Source organism: Bombina bombina, chromosome 5 (assembly GCF_027579735.1).
Source record: "Bombina bombina isolate aBomBom1 chromosome 5, aBomBom1.pri, whole genome shotgun sequence".
Classification (NCBI taxonomy): domain Eukaryota; kingdom Metazoa; phylum Chordata; class Amphibia; order Anura; family Bombinatoridae; genus Bombina; species Bombina bombina.
The window spans coordinates 986,971,515-986,994,374 of record NC_069503.1 but is presented as its reverse complement, the minus strand read 5'-3'; the positions used below and the strand labels follow the sequence as shown (position 1 = coordinate 986,994,374).

Genomic DNA, 22,860 nt, shown 5'->3' with positions numbered 1-22,860 from the left:
TCGGAGCGTAATACGCTTAGCCTATGAGACTGCTGGACAGCAGCCCCCTGAAAGGATTACAGCTCATTCTACTAGAGCTGTGGCTTCCACCTGGGCCTTTAAAAATGAGGCTTCTGTTGAACAGATTTGCAAGGCGGCGACTTGGTCTTCGCTTCATACCTTTTCAAAATTTTACAAATTTGATACTTTTGCTTCTTCGGAGGCTATTTTTGGGAGAAAGGTTCTACAGGCAGTGGTTCCTTCCATCTAAGCCTGCTTTGTCCCTCCCTTCATCCGTGTACTTTAGCTTTGGTATTGGTATCCCACAAGTAATGGATGATCCGTGGACTGGATACACCTTACAAGAGAAAACATAATTTATGCTTACCTGATAAATTTATTTCTCTTGTGTTGTATCCAGTCCACGGCCCGCCCTGTCTTTTTAAGGCAAGTCAAAATTTTAATTTTAACTACAGTCACCACTGCACTCTATGGTTTCTCCTTTCTCGGCTTGTTTCGGTCGAATGACTGGATATGGCAGTTAGGGGAGGAGCTATATAGCAGCTCTGCTGTGGGTTATCCTCTTGCAACTTCCTGTTGGGAAGGAGAATATCCCACAAGCACTGTTCCCTCTAAGGTGCGCGGTAGCGCGGCCGCGCACCTTCCCTCTCTGTGTAGCGCAGGCAGTACATCAGGCCGCGCAAAACACAGGAGGAATGAAATAAAAAGACTCAGCTGCTTTGTTTTCCTGAAAAGAACATTGCATCGCTGCTAGAGTATATAAGGATTTGCAGTCCCGTTACTAGCTGCCATCTCTGTAAATTCTCCTGCTTACTTGCTTGCCCTTACTTCCCTTAGCATAATACGGTCACACCGATACATCTTCCCTTCTTAAATATGGCTGATACAGGATCCTGAAGTGGCTTAAGCTTAGCTATACCCGGAAGTGCCGCCTCGCCTCCTACTGCACAGACCAGAACTGTCGGGTGGGTAGAGGCAGCTGTGTACTCCCAGCATCAGAATAGAAAAATAGGAGGCACAGAAGCGGGTGTATGCGAAACAAAAAATGTTTATTAACAGGTAGCAAGCAATCTGCTACATGAGTGATATTACAAACAAAAAATATGGTGAACCAATGCACCAAAGTGGAGGGGATAGACACCCCAGGGGTTAAATTGCTAGAGTGGTGAGCTACACAAAAGTCAGGTATACGCGTTAATGAGTAAGGCCAAGGGCTGAAACGCGTATACCTGACTTTTGTGTAGCTCACCACTCTAGCAATTTAACCCCTGGGGTGTCTATCCCCTCCACTTTGGTGCATTGGTTCACCATATTTTTTGTTTGTAATATCACTCATGTAGCAGATTGCTTGCTACCTGTTAATAAACATTTTTTGTTTCGCATACACCCGCTTCTGTGCCTCCTATTTTTCTATTCTATGCAACTTGGCCATTCAGGAGCTTGCACAGATACCGGGTGCGAATCAGGTCCTGACCGATAACCACACCTACCATCCAGGACCCATACAGGAACGAGTGCGGTCGGCATACCCGCCACTGAAGGCGGACTCCAACACAGCCGGTGATCCGGACAGGGCGCTTTTTCCCGATACAATGGGAGGCATAGCCCGAAGGGAAGGTGGAACCAGCCTGAAGGAACCAGGAGGTATGTGTTTTGGAGACCGGTGTTTCCGGGAGTGTTTTTCTTGATTTTGTGCACAAGAACACTACACAGATTTACCGATTACTCACTTCATTATTTACCCATAGAGGTTGGGGAATCCTCTGGGAGAATATGTTCACTGTACTTGCTATGCACTTTATAAATAACACTGTCTTGTTTTGTGATGACTATTGACAAACAGTGTAAGTGCGTGTAATATAATCATTGGGACTGCTTCTCCTACAGCATTACTCCCCATTCTTTTCCTGGTGTTTACTCCCAGCATCAATCACTACAGTCGCATCATGATTTCCTTCACCATAAATATGAAGCTGTCCACACGCAGCCTTACTGAGGTGAGCGCTGGACTGGTGAGTTTCAATGTGAGGAGAGGTCAGAGTTCATGAAGTGTCAGAATCATGATAGGATATGGATGTGCTCTACTGTCAGATAACTTTATAGTACACATAGAGTGTCCCAATGCAAATTGGTTTAGTTAGGTTTAACTTTTTTTTTGGCAGCATATACAATTTTCTACATATATTCCCAAATATAACTATATATATCTAAATATGTTATGCCATAATTTTGCCTAAGATATTTGTGCATTAAACAAAGTAGAGTTTTGAGCCAGGAACAGTAAAGTCAAGATAAATCTTTAATGATTGTGACAGTTCATGCAATTTGAATTAAACAACTTTCCAGTTCACTTTTTTTGGTCAAATTTGCTTTTTTTTCTCATTGTCCTTTGTTGAAAAGCATACTTAGGTAATCTCAGGCATAGCAATGCACTTCTGAGAGCTAGCTGGTAATTGGTAGCTATACACAAGTACCTCTTGTCATTAGCTCAGCAGATGTGTTCGGTTAGGTCCTAGTAGTGCACTTCTGCACCTGTTGCTTTTCAACAAAAGATACAGAGACTAGAATACGTGTGTGTATATATATTTTTATATATATATATAAGGTGTATATATATATATATATATATATGTGTGTGTGTGTATGCTCAAAGCCGAACACAAGCGGTATCAAGCCTGCACACAGAAAAAAATAATTGCACACAACAAAAAAAAATTAGAGGGAACATTGCCCACAAGTAATGGATGATCCGTGGACTGGATACACCACAAGAGAAATAAATTTATCAGGTAAGCATAAATTATGTTTTTAATCTTGACAGCCGATCCAGCTTCCTCCACCCGTCGCTAAGCCTCTTCCTGGGTCTAAAATGAGGAATCTGACTTCCTCAAATCACGGCGTTGAATCAGACACTGATTCCCCCGGTGGGGGGGGAAGCCGTGATTGGAGGATGACCTATCCATCATTTCTGACGTCCAAAATGGCTTGCGACGACCGGAGGAAGCTGGAGCTGCTGTCACTTTTAAAGGTAAGTATTTTTTCACGAGTGAAATGTAAATTTTGATGAATTAAAGTGCCCCTGTTTTTAATTGAATTTTTAAAACCGGGCACTTTAGCAACAAAATTTACATTCACTTTAAGTCAAAACATTCAGATAACTTACATCTTATGAGATAAATTGATATTTCTCTAGCCAATAGCCAATGTACTTTTGCTGATTGAGATAACCCGTATTAGGCTATGAATAGGTGGAGGGTCTTCTCATTAGCGGAAAAAAACAAGAGAATACAACATGGCAAATAAAGGTGTGAGAGTTACATCTATTAGTTAATATCCCTAAGCCAAAAAAGGTAACCGTTTTACTGACAAAGAGGAGCTATACTTCAAATGACCACCAGAGGTCCTTGGAGTCAAAGAGTAATCCATTTTGTGAAAAACAAAACTAAAATGCAGGAATACTTCCCGTCCTGGGTTTTATTGTGTTTTAGTTACAAGAACAGATCTAGATCAGATACACACGCACAAAAACAGCATATGAAACCTAGGAAAGCAATACCTGACGTCTCTAACCATTATTAAAAGGAATGCAAGAAGGCTAAAGATTGTCTTGTAATATACTTTGAGGTTGCAAAGCACACAGTAAGGGAAATGCGAGCAGAAGAGATGATAGCAAGTAAAGCCCTATAAAAACTATTCTTTTTCATTTTTGAGGCTATACACTAATGTAACTGATCAAGTGTATGTGTTCATAGTAAATGTAATTCATAATTGGGGTGTGTGGGGGGGGGGGGGTAAAGTGATAGTATGAGCAAGGATTTGTGAACTAAATACAGCTGCCTACCTACCAAACCTGTGGAACTCTAAACATGACCCTGTACAGCTTCCAAAAATGTGTTTCAGGAACTGCTCGCTATGGAGATAAAGGTGGTGTCTCAATAGACTACTAACTTTGTGAACCTCACAAAAGACAGCTTATTTAGTCAAGAAAGCTATCAATAAAGATAGCTAGCCCTCATTTGTATGATAACCCTAGCTTAATCAAGGAGCTATTCCGTAGATGGTAAGAAGGATTGTAAAATTAAAGCAAAATAATATATGCAAATCCTCTTGCTCATAGATAAGGTATGTTTTAATTTGGTGCAGTTCACCGTTGTCTACGCTAGATGTATCAGGAGAGAGCAGTCTCTCTCTCCGACATGTTATGTTACTGACAAACACTCACACCGGAGAGATTAGTGCACACTAAATGCAGATTGTGAGTCAGATTGAAACACCCACAATCTCACCAAAAGTAATAATGAAATTATATTTGGCTATGTTTCTTGAAGAAAGCCTGTCAATATAGTTTCCAATATAGTTTCCAGGACATACTTGAAAACGAGAGAAATCTCAATGTATCCTTCCTGGTAAAATATTTTATAAATAAATATAAAAGGTTTAATTACATATGTTCTGTCTGATTTGCTCCCTTGTCAAAACTTGCTACCTTCTTGAGTGCATGCTCAGAATTATGTAATCGTACTCCACGTGTTTGAAAAGAATGTGTGGAATGCGATTACGTAATTAGAAGCATAAACACATAAGGGTAGCAAATTTCGCTGGGCAGCCGGATTATCCTCCCTTTGATTGTTAAAGCGGCGTCCACGGATATGTGTGCACACAGTTCAAGGTAGCAAATTTCGATGGTCTAACCTCATACAAGCCACAGCATTTTTAATATCACATAAATAGATAAAAATAGGTATAAGTACAATATTCATTTGGGAAAATTGAATTTATCACAGTAAAACACAAATGCATCAAACTAACCCAAAGTAGTTCTCCATGCACATTAATTGAGCTTTCAGCAGCAGCAATATTAAAAGATACTGATAAAGGAGAACTTGCAGTTTGGAGTATCTTCTGAACCTGGATTTTTATTCAGAGGTCCCTATAAAGGATTTCCATAAGGGACTATAAGCTCCTCAATTCCTGCCTAGCCAGCTACCCAATACTTGAAATAAGTGAGGTTTTTTGTCAAAATATCTCAAACTGTTCCTGGCCCTGGAGTAAGTGGAAAAAATACCCCCACTGGGCCCCTTGCGTTGGCTGTCTGGTCTGTGCCTCTTTTATCTGTACGAGTCGTGTGATGGAGCTGACCCATGCAGCATCCACTGAGTAGAAGAGGGAAGAGGACCTCCAGCCCCTGAAATTTAAACCAGATTTAGGGGGTGAATCAGTGGTCCTCAGTCCCATTGATCAGCAAAGAGGATAGGAGCATCAACTCGGGAATAGTATACGTTAAAAAGTCCTTTATTTGAAATAAACAATAAAATATCCACATCCAAAAGTCCCATTGCCCCTGTAGTGAGCTGCCTCTCGCTGTCATGCGGCCTTCTATACCCCCCAGCAGCGGGCTGTGCTAGGCTGCAATGTGGCAAAAACATACGCCATTTGGGGTGCTGAGGTACACCCCTTCTTCTCCAAGAAGGGGTTCTTGCTTGGAACTCGCAAGAACAGCCAGGCGTGTGGACATCCCTCCTCTGGAAACCTTTTTATTGTTTTTTTAACTTCATTTGCACACGGTCCAATACTTCCTGTCACAGCCCCACAAGGGGCAGGGTATCTACAGAAAGGTATATATAGCTTAATGTTCTAAATCTTCTTGAGAAATATGAGCTTACTGTTCAGTGAATGCTAGAGTGACAGGAAGTCAGTTTCCTGCCCATGCTTAGAAGAGGCAGAATGCAACTTAAAGGGACAGTCTAGTCCAAAATAAACTTTCATGATTCAGATAGGGCATGTCATTTTAAACAATTTTCCAATTTACTTTTATCACCAATTTTGCTTTGTTCTCTTTGTATTCTTAGTTGAAAGCTTAACCTAGGAGGTTCATGTGCTAATTTCTTAGACCTTGAAGGCCACCTCTTTTCAGAATGCATTTTAATAGTTTTTCACCACTAGAGGGTGTTAGTTCACGTGTTTCATATAGATAACACTGCGCTCATGCACATGAAGTTATCTGGGAGCAGGCATTGATTGGCTAAACTGCAAGTCTGTGAAAAGAACTGAAATAAAGGGGCATTTTACAGAGGTTAAAAGTATATTAATACAGTATAACTGTTGGTTATGCAAAACTGAGGAATGGATAATAAAGGGATTATCTATCTTTTAAAACAATGAAAATTCTGGTGTAGACTGTCCCTTTAAGTTCTCAGCATATCAGCTCTTTCATCTCCCTGTGGGCAGTGGCTACACTGAGAAAGTGCTCATTTTGCAAGAAAAAAAGTTGTTTGCTATTTTTTTATGTTTACTTTGATTTGATATATATTAATTTTTTTTTACTAAAGCAGCGCTGTTTCATATCCCTTTAATGTTTTAAAACAAATTAACATCCCCTTTACTGCAAATATTTTTAAATAGCGAAACTCCACCTATTTGCCTTATTTCGAGGAGCCAAAAGACAATACGGCTAGCCATGGTCTTAAATTTTGTATTAAAGGCATTGTTTTGCAGTTGTTATCTGATAAAGCCATTTAGGGACATGAATGCAGCAGGGTTAGCCTTGAGAAGTTGACAGGGTACATTTCAAGTTCTGAGAATTAGAAACTTTTCAGAGCTAAATTACATGAAAAGGGGACCAAATAAAAAGAGAAAAATATTGCAAAGCTTTTTCATTATACATAACTTAACATTTTATATAAAAATCTCGAGATATTTAACGCTCTGGTTACTGTATGAGCTTTCACTTCCATGTGCCTTTAACTAACAAAGGAATTATTGTACTAAGTTAAAGTGTTAATTAAGTTGTACTGAACTCTCTTTTTGTAGATTCCATAGTTATGCCAAAGCCAACTCAGAATCACCAATGGATGTTCAATAAGTCTGGTTTACCGATAGTCGATGTTGTGGTAGATCCATACTTGGCTGTTCATCTCAGACCCCATCAGAGGGAAGGAGTTATTTTTCTTTATGAATGTGTAATGGGAATGAGGTAAGACAAATAATCTATGTCTTCATTTAGGACCTTATAGAAATGTCATTGTTCTTGTAGATAACAGAATATGATCCTTGAAAATGCATGTCTAATATTTGTTTCTGTATATAATTATGAACTGCATCTTATAGAATGCTGACTGTACATGTAACGCTAAATATTGTTCAATACCAACTTGGAGAGTACTGCTATTATCCTCTGGCGCTCAGACTGTGTATAATGCAATATTCATTCCATATAACTTGCAAAGTAAAAATTATCATCTGATTTGATTACCTGTTTATTTGATCGAACAGTTAATAATTTTGACTAACTGGACTACTTGCTGCAGAGTCAATGGACGGTTTGGAGCAATCCTTGCAGATGAAATGGGTCTAGGAAAGACGTTGCAGTGCATATCATTAATATGGACGCTTTTACGCCAAGGTCCCTATGGAGGAAAACCAATCCTGAAGAAAGTGCTTATTGTTACTCCAGGGAGTTTGGTTAAAAACTGGAGGAAAGAGTTCCAGAAGTGGCTTGGCACTGAGCGCTTACGGGTGTTTGCAGTTGATCAGGTAAGGCATTTGTTTTTAATAAAGATAAAGATTCAAGGATAAACTACCACTGAATGACACCTGCTGTGATAAAGACTATTTCTAGCAAGCAGAAATCATTGTTTCTGTGTAACAAGGCAATTTGAGCTTAGTATATGCTTCACAAACTCTCTATGCTAATACTGTTTCAAAACCTAAGCACTTCTCATCTTTAAAGGACCAGTAAATACAGGAGAATTGCATCATCAAGAAATGCATGATTAAAAGACAATACGATAGCACAAAGGGGCCGAATTATCAAGCTCCGAATGGAGCTTGATGCCCCTGTTTCTGCGCGAGTCTTCAGGCTCGCCAGAAACAGCAGTTATGAAGCAGCTGCTCCATAACTTGCCCGCCTGCTCTGAGGCTGCGGACATCAATCCGCCCAATCCTATACAAACGGGCTGATTGACACCCCCTGCTAGATTGGCCGCGAATCTGCAGGGGGCGGCATTGCTCAAGCAGTTCACAAGAACTGCTTGTGCAATTATAAATGCCGACAGCGTATGCTGTTGGCATTTATCGATGTGCGGAGGACATGATATGCTACTTTCATAAATCGGCCGCTTAGTCTGAACTTCAAATGAGAGTAGTGTTGTTTTTGTCGGACAACTTTCAAAGTTATGTCTATTTCCACTCCCCCTGTATCATGTGACAGCCATCAGCCAATAGCAAATGCCTATACGTATATTCAGTGAATTCTTGTTCTTGCTCAGTAGGAGCTGGTGACTCAAAACGTGCAAATATAAAAAGTCTGTGCATATTTCTCCTGTTAAGTGTGGTCAGTCCACGGGTCATCATTACTTCTGGGATATTAACTCCTCCCCAACAGGAAGTGCAAGAGGATCACCCAGCAGAGCTGCTATATAGCTCCTCCCCTCTACGTCACACCCAGTCATTCTCTTGCACCCAACTAATAGATAGGATGTGTGAGAGGACTGTGGTGATTATACTTAGTTTTATACCTTCAATCAAAAGTTTGTTATTTTAAAACAGCACCGGAGTGTGTTGTTCCTTCTCAGGTAGAATTTGAAGAAGAATCTACCTGAGTTTTTTGTATGATTTTAACCGGCGTAGTTAAGATCATCTTGCTGTTCTCGACCATCTGAGGAGTGAGGTAAACTTCAGATCAGGGGACAGCGGGCAGGTTAACCTGCAAAGAGGTATGTAGCAGCATATTATTTTCTGAGAATGGAATTGACTGAGAAAATACTGCCATACCGATATAATGTAAGCTCAGCCTTAAATGCAGTAGTAGCAACTGGTATCAGGCTGTCATATATGTATATTTACACTTCAGTATTCTGGGGAATGGCACTTCACTGGGATAATACTGTATGCATAAGACTTTAGCCTAACTTGCAGTGGGAACGACTAGCAACAGGCTTTCTAATGACATTTCATTTATTTGATGTTAAACGTTTTTGCTGGCATGTTAAATCGTTTAATTATCTGAGGTACTGGGTGAAAAATTGTTTTGGGCACTGTTTTTTTCCACTTGGCGGTCGTTTTATTTAATTTAAGACAGTTTACTGATCTCCCTCACTGTTGTGTGTGAGGGGGAGGGGCCTATTTTGGCGCTTTTGCTACGCATCAGAAAATTCAGTCACAAGTCTGTTTTCTTCCCTGCATGATCCGGTTCGTCTCTACAGAGCTCAGGGGTCTTCAAAAGTTAGTTTGAGGGAGGTATCACTCACAGCAGACCTGTGAGATTGTGCTTTGACTGTGATAAAAAACGTTTATATTCTGTACATTTTTTCTGCTATTCAGGGTTAGTTATCCATTGCTAATGGGGGCAATCCTTTGCTAAAATTGTGTTTTACCGGAAAGAATTTGATGTTATAGTTTCTCCGGTTTATTATTACTCAACTGTCATAACTTTTTTTCTGTGCTTCTTAAAGGCACAGTACGTTTTTCATATTATTTGTAAATTGCTTTGAAAAGTATTTCCAAGTTGCTAGTTTAATTGCTAGTGTGTTAAACATGTCTGACTCAGAGGAATATCTCTGTGCTATATGTGCTAAAGCCAAAGTGGAGCCCAATAGAAATTTATGTACTAATTGCATTGATGCTACTTTAAATAAAAGTCAATCTGTACAAATTGAACATCATTCACCAAACAACGAGGGGAGAGTTATGCCGACTAACTCGCCTCACGTGTCAGTACCTGCATCTCCCACTCGGGAGGTGCGTGATATTGTGGCACCGAGTACATCAGGGCGGCCATTACAAATCACATTACAGGATATGGCTAATGTTATGACTGAAGTTTTGTCTAAATTACCAGAACTTAGAGGTAAGCGTGATCACTCTGGGGTGAGAACAGAGTGCGCTGTTAATAATAGGGCCATGTCTGATACTGCGTCACAGTATGCAGAACATGAGGACGGAGAACTTCAATCTGCAGGTGACGGTTCTGATCCCAATAGAATGGATTCAGACATTTCTAATTTTAAGTTTAAACTCGAAAACCTCCGTGTACTGTTAGGGGAGGTATTAGCAGCTCTGAATGATTGTAACACCGTTGCAATCCCAGAGAAATTATGTAGGCTGGATAGATACTATGCAGTACCGGCGAGTACTGACGTATTTCCTATACCTAAGAGGCTTACAGAGATAATTACTAAGGAGTGGGATAGGCCCGGTGTACCCTTTTCCCCCCCTCCTGTGTTTAGAAAAATGTTTCCAATAGACGCCACCACACGGGACTTATGGCAGACGGTCCCTAAGGTGGAGGGAGCGGTTTCTACTCTGGCTAAGCGTACCACTATCCTGGTGGAGGATAGCTGTGCCTTTTCAGATCCAATGGATAAAAAATTAGAGGGTTACCTTAAGAAAATGTTTGTTCAACAAGGTTTTATATTGCAACCCCTTGCATGTATTGCGTCTGTCTCGGCCGCGGCCGCTTTTTGGTCCGAGTCCCTGGAAGAGACTCTTGACTCAATAACTATAGATGAGATTTCAAGCAAGCTTAAAACACTTAAGCTAGCTAATTCATTTGTTTCAGATGCCGTAGTACATTTAACAAAACTTACGGCTAAGAATTCCGGATTCGCCATTCAGGCACGCAGAGCACTGTGGCTAAAATCCTGGTCAGCTGACGTTACTTCTAAATCTAAATTACTTAACATTCCTTTCAAAGGGCAGACCTTATTCGGGCCCGGTTTGAAAGAAATTATCGCTGACATTACAGGAGGTAAAGGCCATGCCCTGCCTCAGGACAGAGCCAAACCTAAGGCTAGACAGTCTAATTTTCGTCCCTTTCGTAATTTCAAGGCAGGAGCAGCATCAACTTCCTCTGCTCCAAAACAGGAAGGGGCTGTTGCTCGCTACAGACAAGGCTGGAGACCTAACCAGTCCTGGAACAAGGGCAAGCAGGCCAGAAAACCTGCTGCTGCCCCTAAGACAGCATGAATCGAGGGCCCCCGATCCGGGAACGGATCTAGTGGGGGGCAGACTTTCTCTCTTCGCCCAGGCTTGGGCAAGAGATGTCCAGGATCCCTGGGCGTTAGAGATCATATCTCAGGGATATCTTCTGGACTTCAAATCCTCTCCCCCAAAAGGGAGATTTCATCTGTCAAGGTTGTCAACAAACCAAATAAAGAAAGAGGCGTTTCTACGCTGTGTACAAGATCTTTTACTAATGGGAGTGATCCATCCGGTTCCGCGGTCGGAACATGGACAGGGGTTTTACTCGAATCTGTTTGTGGTTCCCAAAAAAGAGGGAACCTTCAGGCCAATCTTGGATTTAAAGATCCTAAACAAATTCCTAAGAGTTCCATCGTTCAAAATGGAAACTATTCGGACAATCCTACCCATGATCCAAAAGGGTCAGTACATGACCACAGTGGATTTAAAGGATGCCTACCTTCACATACCGATTCACAAAGATCATTACCGGTATCTAAGGTTTGCCTTCCTAGACAGGCATTACCAGTTTGTAGCTCTTCCATTCGGATTGGCTACGTCCCCAAGAATCTTCACAAAGGTTCTGGGTGCTCTTCTGGCGGTACTAAGACCGCGAGGAATTTCGGTAGCTCCGTACCTAGACGACATTCTAATACAAGCTTCAAGCTTTCAAACTGCCAAGTCTCATACAGAGTTAGTACTGGCATTTCTAAGGTTGCATGGATGGAAGGTGAACGAAAAGAAGAGTTCTCTCTTTCCACTCACAAGAGTTCCCTTCTTAGGGACTCTTATAGATTCTGTAGAAATGAAGATCTACCTGACAGAAGACAGGTTAACAAAGCTTCAAAATGCATGCCGTGTCCTTCATTCCATTCAACACCCGTCAGTGGCTCAATGCATGGAGGTGATCGGCTTAATGGTAGCGGCAATGGACATAGTACCCTTTGCACGCCTACATCTCAGACCGCTGCAATTGTGCATGCTAAGTCAGTGGAATGGGGATTACTCAGATTTGTCCCCTACTCTGAATCTGGATCAAAAGACCAGAAATTCTCTTCTATGGTGGCTTTCTCTGCCACATCTGTCCAGGGGGATGCCATTCAGCAGGCCAGATTGGACAATCGTAACAACAGACGCCAGCCTACTAGGTTGGGGCGCTGTCTGGAATTCTCTGAAGGCTCAGGGATCATGGACTCAGGAGGAGAGTCTCCTGCCAATAAACATTCTGGAATTGAGAGCAGTTCTCAATGCCCTTCTGGCTTGGCCCCAGTTAACAACTCGGGGGTTCATCAGGTTTCAGTCGGACAACATCACGACTGTAGCTTACATCAACCATCAAGGAGGGACAAGAAGCTCCCTAGCGATGATGGAAGTATCAAAGATAATTCACTGGGCAGAGTCTCACTCTTGCCACCTGTCAGCAATCCACATCCCGGGAGTGGAGAACTGGGAGGCGGATTTCCTAAGTCGTCAGACTTTTCATCCGGGGGAGTGGGAACTTCATCCGGAGGTCTTTGCCCAAATACTTCGACGTTGGGGCAAACCAGAGATAGATCTCATGGCGTCTCAACAGAACGCCAAGCTTCCTTGTTACGGGTCCAGATCCAGGGATCCGGGAGCGGTCCTGATAGATGCCTTGACAGCACCTTGGACCTTCGGGATGGCTTATGTGTTTCCACCCTTCCCGATGCTTCCTCGATTGATTGCCAGAATCAAACAGGAGAGAGCAGCGGTGATTCTAATAGCGCCTGCGTGGCCACGCAGGACTTGGTATGCAGATCTAGTGGACATGTCATCCTGTCCACCTTGGTCTCTGCCTCTGAGACAGGACCTTCTGATCCAGGGTCCCTTCAAACATCAAAATCTAATTTCTCTGAAGCTGACTGCTTGGAAATTGAACGCTTGATTTTATCAAAACGTGGTTTTTTGGAGTCAGTAATTGATACCTTAATACAGGCTAGGAAGCCTGTTACCAGAAAGATTTACCATAAAATATGGCGTAAATACTTATATTGGTGCGAATCCAAGAGTTACTCATGGAGTAAGGTTAGGATTCCTAGGATATTGTCTTTTCTACAAGAAGGTTTAGAAAAGGGTTTATCCGCTAGTTCCTTAAAGGGACAGATTTCAGCTCTGTCCATTCTTTTACACAAACGTCTGTCAGAGGTTCCAGACGTTCAGGCTTTTTGTCAGGCTTTGGCCAGGATTAAGCCTGTGTTTAAAAATGTTGCTCCACCATGGAGTTTGAACTTAGTTCTTAATGTTTTACAGGGTGTTCCGTTTGAACCCCTTCATTCCATTGATATCAAATTGTTATCTTGGAAAGTTCTGTTTTTAATGGCTATTTCCTCGGCTCGAAGAGTCTCTGAGTTATCTGCCTTACATTGTGATTCTCCTTATCTGATTTTTCATTCAGACAAGGTAGTTCTGCGTACTAAACCTGGGTTCTTACCTAAGGTGGTCACTAACAGGAATATCAATCAGGAGATTGTTGTTCCATCCTTGTGTCCTAATCCTTCTTCGAAGAAGGAACGTCTTCTTCACAATCTAGATGTAGTCCGTGCCCTGAAATTTTATCTACAGGCAACTAAGGATTTTCGACAAACGTCTTCCCTGTTTGTCGTTTATTCTGGTCAGAGGAGAGGTCAAAAAGCTTCTGCTACCTCTCTCTCTTTTTGGCTTCGTAGCATAATACGTTTAGCTTATGAGACTGCTGGACAGCAGCCTCCTGAAAGAATTACAGCTCATTCTACTAGAGCTGTGGCTTCCACTTGGGCCTTTAAGAATGAGGCTTCTGTTGAACAGATTTGCAAGGCTGCAACTTGGTCTTCTCTTTATACTTTTTCCAAATTTTACAAATTTGACACTTTTGCTTCTTCGGAGGCTGTTTTTGGGAGAAAGGTTCTTCAGGCAGTGGTTCCTTCCGTATAAAGAGCCTGCCTGTCCCTCCCGTCATCCGTGTACTTTAGCTTTGGTATTGGTATCCCAGAAGTAATGATGACCCGTGAACTGACCACACTTAACAGGAGAAAACATAATTTATGCTTACCTGATAAATTCCTTTCTCCTGTAGTGTGGTCAGTCCACGGCCCGCCCTGTTTTTATGGCAGGTCTAAATTTTTAAATTATACTCCAGTCACCACTGCACCCTTTGGCTTACCCTTTCTCGTTGGTTCTCGGTCGAATGACTGGGTGTGACGTAGAGGGGAGGAGCTATATAGCAGCTCTGCTGGGTGATCCTCTTGCACTTCCTGTTGGGGAGGAGTTAATATCCCAGAAGTAATGATGACCCGTGGACTGACCACACTACAGGAGAAAGGAATTTATCAGGTAAGCATAAATTATGTTTTTGTTAATCCTCTCATGACGGGCCTAATTTGTCAACATCGGAACAACATTCCAAAGTAAACAAATTGAAATCACGCGATCACGACATTTCAATGATGGGATCGGGTTAGGGTGTGTGCCTATGACACTAGGCACGCCCTCCAGGCTGCAATCCCATTCAGGAAGCGCCGTTGGCTTCAGTACAGCTAAATGGCTAGGACGTTTCATGCCGTCCTAACGGCGCTAAAGCCCAGCGCGTTTAGGACAGCATGGAACATCCTAACGTTGGGAAGGGATTAATAGAAGTAAATTGGAAAGTTGTTTAAATTTGCATGTTCTATCTTAATCACAAAAGTTTAATTTTGACTTTTGTGTCCCTTTAAGCATGATCTAAAGTCAAGAATGAGAACATTTCGTCTTTCACAAAGGCCACTGTTCTCAGATTTTATTTATGTGCTAAGTAATTTTTAAACATTATTTATCTCTTTTCATATTTCTCTCCAGTGGTTCTACAAAGCTTTATCTGACTTCTAAAAAAAAACCTTAGTTTGCACTGAATTGTCCTATATTTTTTTTATGAGTACATTATGGGGCCTATTTACCAACCCTCTGTCAGACATGATCCGATCAGCGAATCATGTCTGACAGACATTGCTGAATGTGGAGAGCAATACGCTCTCCGCATTTAGCATTGCATCAGCAGCTCTTGTGAACTGCTGATGCAACGCCGCCCCCTGCAGATTTGCGGCCAATCGGCCGCTAGCAGGGGGTGTCAATCACCCCGATCCCGACCCGACTCAGAGCAGGTGGACAGGTTATGGAGCAGCAGTCTTTAGACCGCTGCTTCAGAACTGGTGTTTCTGGCAATCCTGAAGGCTCGCCAGACACACGAGGCCTTCAAACTCCATACGGAGCTTGATAAATAGGCCCCTATGTTTGAAATGTATGTATGTCTAAATCATTAGTTCACAACCATCTTGCACAGGGATGGCTTTAGAATACTTTTGGAATTTGAGTGACGCCCCATATTTATGCTTAATATGCATTTAACACCCCAATAGTGTATTCATTGTGAACAATTTGGGATTGTTCTTTCAGTTCCCTTAACATTTCAGTGTGACACCTATAGTAGAGATCTGTGAGACCACAGGGTATTCCGACTACCTGGTTAAGAAAAACTGGTCTAGATGCAAGGCTCCTGTGAACTTAGAGACAGTCTACTCCAAAATTGTTATTGTTAGATAGACAACACTTTTACTACCCATTCCCCAGCTTTGCACAACCAACTTTGTGATATTAATACATTTTATAACCTTTTAACCTTTAAATTTCTGCCTGTTTCTAAGCCCTTGCAGGCCCCCTTTATCTCAATACTTTTTTTCACAGCAAGAGTTCATGTGTGCCATATAGATAACAACATAATTTATGCTTACCTGATAAATTTATTTATTTCCGGATATGGTGAGTCCACGGAATCATCAATTACCAGTGAGAATATCACTCCTGGCCAGCAGGAGGAGGCAAAGAGCACCACAGCAAAGCTGCTATATATGTCACTTCCCTTACACATAACCTCCAGTTATTCAGGTGAAGGGAAAATGGAAAAAGAAGACAACACAAAGGTGTAGAGGTGCCTGATGTTTTAGTTAAAAATAACTGTCTTAAAATAAAGGGTTGGCCCGTGAAATAAAAATACGGAAATAAATAAATTAATAAGGTAAGCATAAATTATGTTTTCTTTCCTAAGATATGATGAGTCCACGGAATCATCAATTACTAGTGGGAACCAATACCCAAGCTAGAGGACACAGATGATTAGGGAGGGACAAGGCAGGTAACCTAAACAGAAGGCACCACTGCATGAAGAACCTTTCTCCCAAAAGAAGCCTCCGCTAAGACAAAAATATCAAATTTGGAAAATTTGGAAAAAGTATATAAAGAGGACCAAGTTGCAGCCTTGCAAATCTGTTCTACAGAAACTTCCTTCTTGAAAGCCCAAGAAGAAGGGACAGCCCTAGTGAAATGAGCTGAAATTCTCATAAACCAAACGCATTATACTACTTAACCAAAGAGAAAGAGAAGTAGCTGAAACTTTCTGACCTTTATGTTTCCCAGAGAAACAAAACACAAACTGGCAACAATCCTTAGTCGCCTGTAGATAGAAAATAAAAGCACGCACAACATCAAAGTTGTGCAACAAACGTTCCTTATGAGAAGAAAGATAAGGAAACAGAGAAGGAACAACAATTTTCTGATTAATATATCTATCCGAAACCACTTAGGAAGAAAACCTAAGTAGTACGAATAGCCACCTTAACTGCATGAGAGATAAGATAAGGCGAATCACACTGCAAAGCTGAGCGCTCCGAGACTCTCCAAGCAGACAAGATAGCAATGAGAAACAAAACCTTCCAAGATAACTCAATATCTATGGAAAGTAAAAGCTCAAACAGAGCCTACTGCAAAACTTTAAGAACAAGGGTAAAACCCTAAAAGGGGAGCAGCCGACTTAAACACAGGCCTGATGTAGACCAGTGCCTGACAAAAAGATTGCACGTCTGGCACGTCCACCAGATGCTTATGTAGCAAAAAAGACAATGCAGAAAACTGACCCCCTAAGGGTACTGACTGACAAACCCTTCTCCAGACCACCCTGGAGAAAGGATAAAAAATTCTGAAAACCCCCCGCTTCAGAGATTTAGATAAAGGAAAAGACTAAGAATCAGAAAAGACTAAGAATCAGAAGTCCTTCCTCAGAGGTAGTCTCCAAGGTGGAGAGACGACATTTCCACTAGGTCTGCATACCAGATCCTGCGAGGCCATGCAGGGGCTAATAAAATCACCGCCGCTCTCACCTGAAAATACGAGTAATGACTCGTGGAAAGAGAACAAACAGAGGAAAAAGGTATGTAAGACTGAAAACCAAGAAGAACATCTATCAGGACGGTCTGCGGATCACATGACCATAAAGCGTACCTTCGAAACTTGGCGTTCTGTCAAAATGCCCACAGAAGCCAACTCCTAAAACCCCCCATGTGAGGGTCTACCTAGAGAACACTTCCGGATGGAAATGCTCACTCCCCGGGATGAATTATTAGTCTGTTTAGAAGTCCGACTCCCAATTGTCCGCCCCTGGAAAGTGGATAACCGACAGCAAATGTGAGCTTTCTCCCACTGAACAATCCAAGTCACCTCCTACATGGCTAAGGAACCCCTAGTTCCTCCCTAATGGTTGATATAAACCCTTGAGGTGATATTGTCCGACTGGAACCAAGCTAGGGACGAATGAGGTCAAGTCATCAGAGCATTGCGAATTGCTCTCAACTCCAAGATGTTTAAAGAGGAGAGCAGACACTTCCGAGTCCATAATCCCTAAACAAGACCCAGACAGCTTACCTGCCCAGCAGGTTGGCATCCGTGGTCACATCACCCAGGAATATCTCCAGAAGCACGCGCCCGGAGATAGATACTCCTGAAAAAATTCTACGGAAGAAAGTCTCTTGTCATCTGATCTAAATCTATCCTTTAAGACAGATCCGAAAGTTCTCCATGTCATGGAAAATAGCGAAAGGAATGATGTCCATGGAATACCATCAGACCAATTCCCTCCATACACAGAGTCACAGAAAAGTGAAGAAATATCAACTGCAGCTAAATCCAAACTCCCAACCTCCTGGTTGCAAGATGGCTAAGCTATCCACCGGCCACTAGAGCTTACTGTTGGCCGGACAGAAGACCGCAGAGTGGGAAAAAGGAATAAATCCTTGATTTTCTGACCTCTGAAAGACATCTCCTAGATAAAGAATCAAATAAGGTCCAAGCATACTGCACCTGGTGTTCCCAGGCGGTCTCCCATCTAGGTACTGACCAGACCTGACCCTGCATAACTTCCGAGATCAAACAAAATTGGGTGAATTCAGGGTATTGTGGTGGTAGTCCCAAATAAATTACCCTTGTGGATAGAACAAGGGAACTCTTCTCCAGATTCATTTCCCATCCCTGGAAAAGAAGATTGGACAAGATCTCTTAAAAGAGAGTTAGCTCGAAGTCAGGATGATACCTGAACTATATATTGTCCAGAAAAACACACTTGCAATATCCCAAGATCTAAAGGTCTGACTGGGATGGCGCAAACTAAGAAAACTAGAGAAGATTTTGATTAAGGAAACAATAAATCTCTCAGGTCTAAGTTCGTTATGAACAGGCCCACTAGAGCCAAAGGAGAAAGAATACTACTTTGAAGGATAGAATTTGAAATATGAGGTAAATACCTATATCCCGTCCCCAAACTGGGACTGGAACTGTCACTCCCAGAGATGAAGACCCTGAATCCAGTTCAAGGAATGCCTCTCATCCTACTTGGATTGCAGATACTCTAGAAAGAGAAATCTGCCCCTGGGAGGAAAACTTAGATTGGACTCGAAAAGGCATGACCCAAACAAAGTCTCATCCTCAAAAGGAGACACTAGAAGTGTGTATTTGGAGAAAACAGAAAAAATTGAATTGGCAACTGCAGAACTATAAAGCCTAGGCTGTACCACTAAACCACAGGTAGGCTTCTCAGATGACCATAGATTTCAGCCACAATGCCCGGCGTCTAGTACAGCAAGTCTAATAAGACGAGACATTGCTCTAAATTAACAATTTAAACCTCCAGCTTCTTAACTATGCCAGAAAGAAAACTAGATTATCTCTGCAGAGATCTAAGTTCTCTGATTAAAAGTAGAAAGTTCCCTTCTACTAAAGACACCATGCATTTCAAGAGAGATAGCGACAGGAAATCTTAAAAAGGACGTGAGACAGGGAACATATCACCAGATTCCCTAACAATCCTGTGAACATCTCACAGCACGTCTAGAACCCTTCCAGAGAGGAAAGAAAAATATAGAACTGATAAAGTTCACAAAACTCTGAAGGAAAGACAACGATAGGGATCGGTGTCATTCAGTCAGCCAAGACCTCCTGACAATATAAGAGGCTTTGAAGCAAACAACTAAAGGATACCACTTCAGTAACAGATGAAGGAATTATACTGTCCAGATCTGAGATTTTAGCCTCAGAAACTAGCGACCAATCCTCCTCACTAACTTGGAAGAAGACAAACCTGCATAGCAGCATGTGGAGCAGAAATACTCTTATCTGAGACTTAAAATGTCCTCTTTACTTTTCCCTGAAGTAATGGAAAACAGACCAAGCCACAGATACCGCAGACGATACCTGAGCTTGCAACTTCTGTAAACAAATACACTCCTCCAGGGGATTGAGAGGAACCACAGGGCACTGCATGTGACGCCATATAGGCTTGGGACATAAAAGGAGAAAGCTGTGGCAATGCCTTAACAGCAACATTCTTGGAGACATAAATTTCAAACCAATCTGTACATTTAATAGCACTTGCGAAATCAGAGGTACAGAAAAAATAAATGTTTAAACAAATTCTTAGTTGAGCAAGCCTTCCACACAACTTCAGCATCAGAAGAAGGAATTATACTGCCTGAATCCGAAATTTCACCCTCAGATGCACCCGAAGAATCTTCATCCTCGGACTTCTGAGAGGAAATACTTTGATTAGCCACTTCAGGATCAGAAACCTTACTGTTTCTTTAAATGTCCTTTTGCGTTTTCCCTGCAACATGGGAAAAAGCAGACAGCGCCTGCCCGCAGAAGATACCTGGGCAGAAATATCTTACAAAATAGCTCCAGACGGAGCATGAGAGCAAACGCAGGGCACTGCATGTGCAGATGAATAGGATTGGGACGCTGGAGGAGAAAGCTGTGGCATATCTGAAACAGGAGGATGCTGAACAGCATCCATCTTAGCTAATGATGGCTCAGGGTCAAAAAGTCAATTTCTATAAGCTAAAGTTCTTTCAATACATGAGCAAAAAGGTACTGGGGGTTCCACCTGGGCATCGAAACATAAGCTACAGGCAACATCCTGCACAGCCTCCTGATCTATAATACAAAAAGAAGCAAAAAACTAAAACAAAGGATATACAGTAAACTCTCAGTTAACCAGAACTCAAGCAACCAGAACTCTCAAGAAACCAGAAAAAAAAAATGAAAATACTGTACATTAAAATTAACACTAACTTTGCTCTGCAGCTTCCTTTCTCTATAGTGGGCTCTCAAAGGAAAAAGCAAGCCTTTTTAATGCCACCAGACTCTACATAACTGCTCTTGAAAGTTGTGAGCACAAGGCAGTCTGAGAATTAGACATCACCCTCCCACTGGGTTCCCGTGACTGAACAGAGACGGCATTAATATTAAAGAATAATTTGCTTTTATTTACTGTATTTAAATATTAACATCAAGTAAATACAGCGTTTATAGTATGGGTTATAGAACCTAGTTACGCCTATTTTTAATGGTAACTCTCAAGCAACCAGAAACTACACTTATCCGGAATCTACCAATCCCCATGGGTGCCGGTTAACTGGGAGTTTACTGTATTACAGAACAAACAAAAAGTTCTTTAATAAATGTTCCCTTTAAATTTACCAGATTAAGAAAACATACCCCCAGGCAACACTCTACACTTCAACAGAATTACTGAGGTGCCCTTCCTGTCCTGCAACCCGCAGCAAACTGAGGAAAAAAACGATCCCGTTTACAATCCGGGTTTCCAGAGAAGCAAAAACAGCAAGAGCCATCTGAAATATGGGCACCTCATTCTTACAGGAAGTGAAAAAAAGTGACAAAAAAACCCTCTGACATCACAGAATCAGAACCTCCCTAAAAGGGGCGGTCCTACAGCTGACAAAAAAGCCTTTTTTTTTTTTAAAACAACTTTCTTGAAAAACAGGCTTAAAAACAAACACCCCCCCAAAAAAAAAGTACATAATCTGTTACTAAAAACGGATCCTCACTGAGCCATTAATAAAATAAATAACTCCTCACACTAACAGTGCCTGCAATAACAACCTGCACCCTGACAGGAATAATAAAAAACGTCCCTGCAGCTTTTCAGCTGAATACGTACCAAATTTTTCCCTGCTACATAGAAAAATAAAACTGGCACTTACCTCAATATTTATCTGTCCGGCAGCAGGACAGCTCACCTGGTTTGAGAGAATGCCATCCCTCACATGGACCTGTGAGTAAACATATTCAGGCTATCTAAATAGGGAAGCAAAATGTTTTGGGAAAACGCAGTGAGGATTGTAACCCACAAGTTCCCAATTGTTTAAAAGCCACCATTGCCCTACTGAAGAGACTGACATGGGCTAAGGCTAGACCCTTTAAAAAGATCAGAGCAAACCTACTCTGCTTTAAAATAAAAAAATCTTGATTGTAGATCAGACACCAAAGCTTCACCTCCTCCTTGTACCGCAGGCAAAGAGAATGACTGGAGGTGGGTAAGGGAAGTGATATACAGTTAATATATATAGCAGCTTTGCTGTGGTGCTCTTATCCTCCTCCTGCTGGCCAGGAGTGATATTCCCACTAGTAATTGATGATTCCGTGGACTCACCATATCTTAGGAAAGAAATATAGATATTGTGCTCACTCTCGTAGAGTCAGTCTGCATTAATGACCTAAAATGCAAGTCTATAAATCGCAGTAAGATAAGGAGGCAGTCTGCAGAGGCTTAGATACAAGGTAATCACAGTGGCAAAAAGTATATTAATGTAACCAATGAATTTAAATTATTGCATTATTCAACTCAAAGTAATTTTTAATGGAAAATGGTACGTCTGTGCTTTATATTGTGCTGATATGAATACAATGTCCCTTCAATTAAGTTTATATTTTTTATCATGTATATGAAAGAGCAATAGTTAAAATGTGTGTGTGTGTATATGTATGTGTGTTTCTTTATATATTTATATATATATATATTTTTTTTACATTTTTTTAGTACACCTGGGTGTCTAGGAAAAGGAAATTGTTCAACCATGACTTCCTGTTTCACAGGTAACACATAGGCCAAATTCCTTTAGTCATTCATCACAATGAGTAAGACCAAGCTGTGATGTGTGGCAAAAAGTTGTTAAGCTTCACAAAATGGGAAGTGGCTATAAGAAATAGGTAGCAAGGGTTAGCCTTGATAAGTAAGGGTGCATTTCAAGAAAAAAATTTAGAAAATTATTTAGAGCATGTTTTTGTTAATTATTATGGCCTTTAAACATGGTTTAAAATCACTTTTGCATTGAAATTCACTCTCAGAACTTATTTAAACCACACAAACAGATTTTGAATTTATAGTTAATTTGTCATAATCTGTTTTCAGATTAGGTGGAAGGCTATTTTTTGTTAATATGTTTTCTTTTCTTCTTAAACGGGAAGAGTCTACAGCTGCATTCATTACTTTTGGGGAATACAGAACCTGACCACCAGGAGGAGGCAAAGACACCCCAGCCAAAGTCTTAAATACCGCCCCCACTTCCCTCATCCCTCAGTCATTCTTTGCCTTTCGTCACAGGAGGTTGGCAGAGAAGTGTCAGAGAGTCTCTTATGGAGGGTAGTACTCTTCGCAATGGGACTGGAGTTTTAAGTAATCCTGTCAACCTCTCGGTGAGAGCATGGATGAAAGTTAGATTCCAGAGATGCAGGGAGAGTTTTCCTGCAAAA

General features: G+C 41.5%; 1 protein-coding gene across 1 annotated transcript in view; it reads left to right on the top strand.

Moving 5' to 3' along the window:
* RAD54B (RAD54 homolog B) overlaps positions 1-22,860 on the top strand; it is a 401,092-nt gene that overhangs the window by 186,740 nt on the left and 191,492 nt on the right. Inside the window, exons 6-7 of the mRNA XM_053715205.1 lie at positions 6,811-6,973; positions 7,308-7,533. Of these exons, the coding sequence (XP_053571180.1) occupies positions 6,811-6,973; positions 7,308-7,533 (389 nt within the window). The remainder of the gene's footprint in view (positions 1-6,810; positions 6,974-7,307; positions 7,534-22,860) is intronic.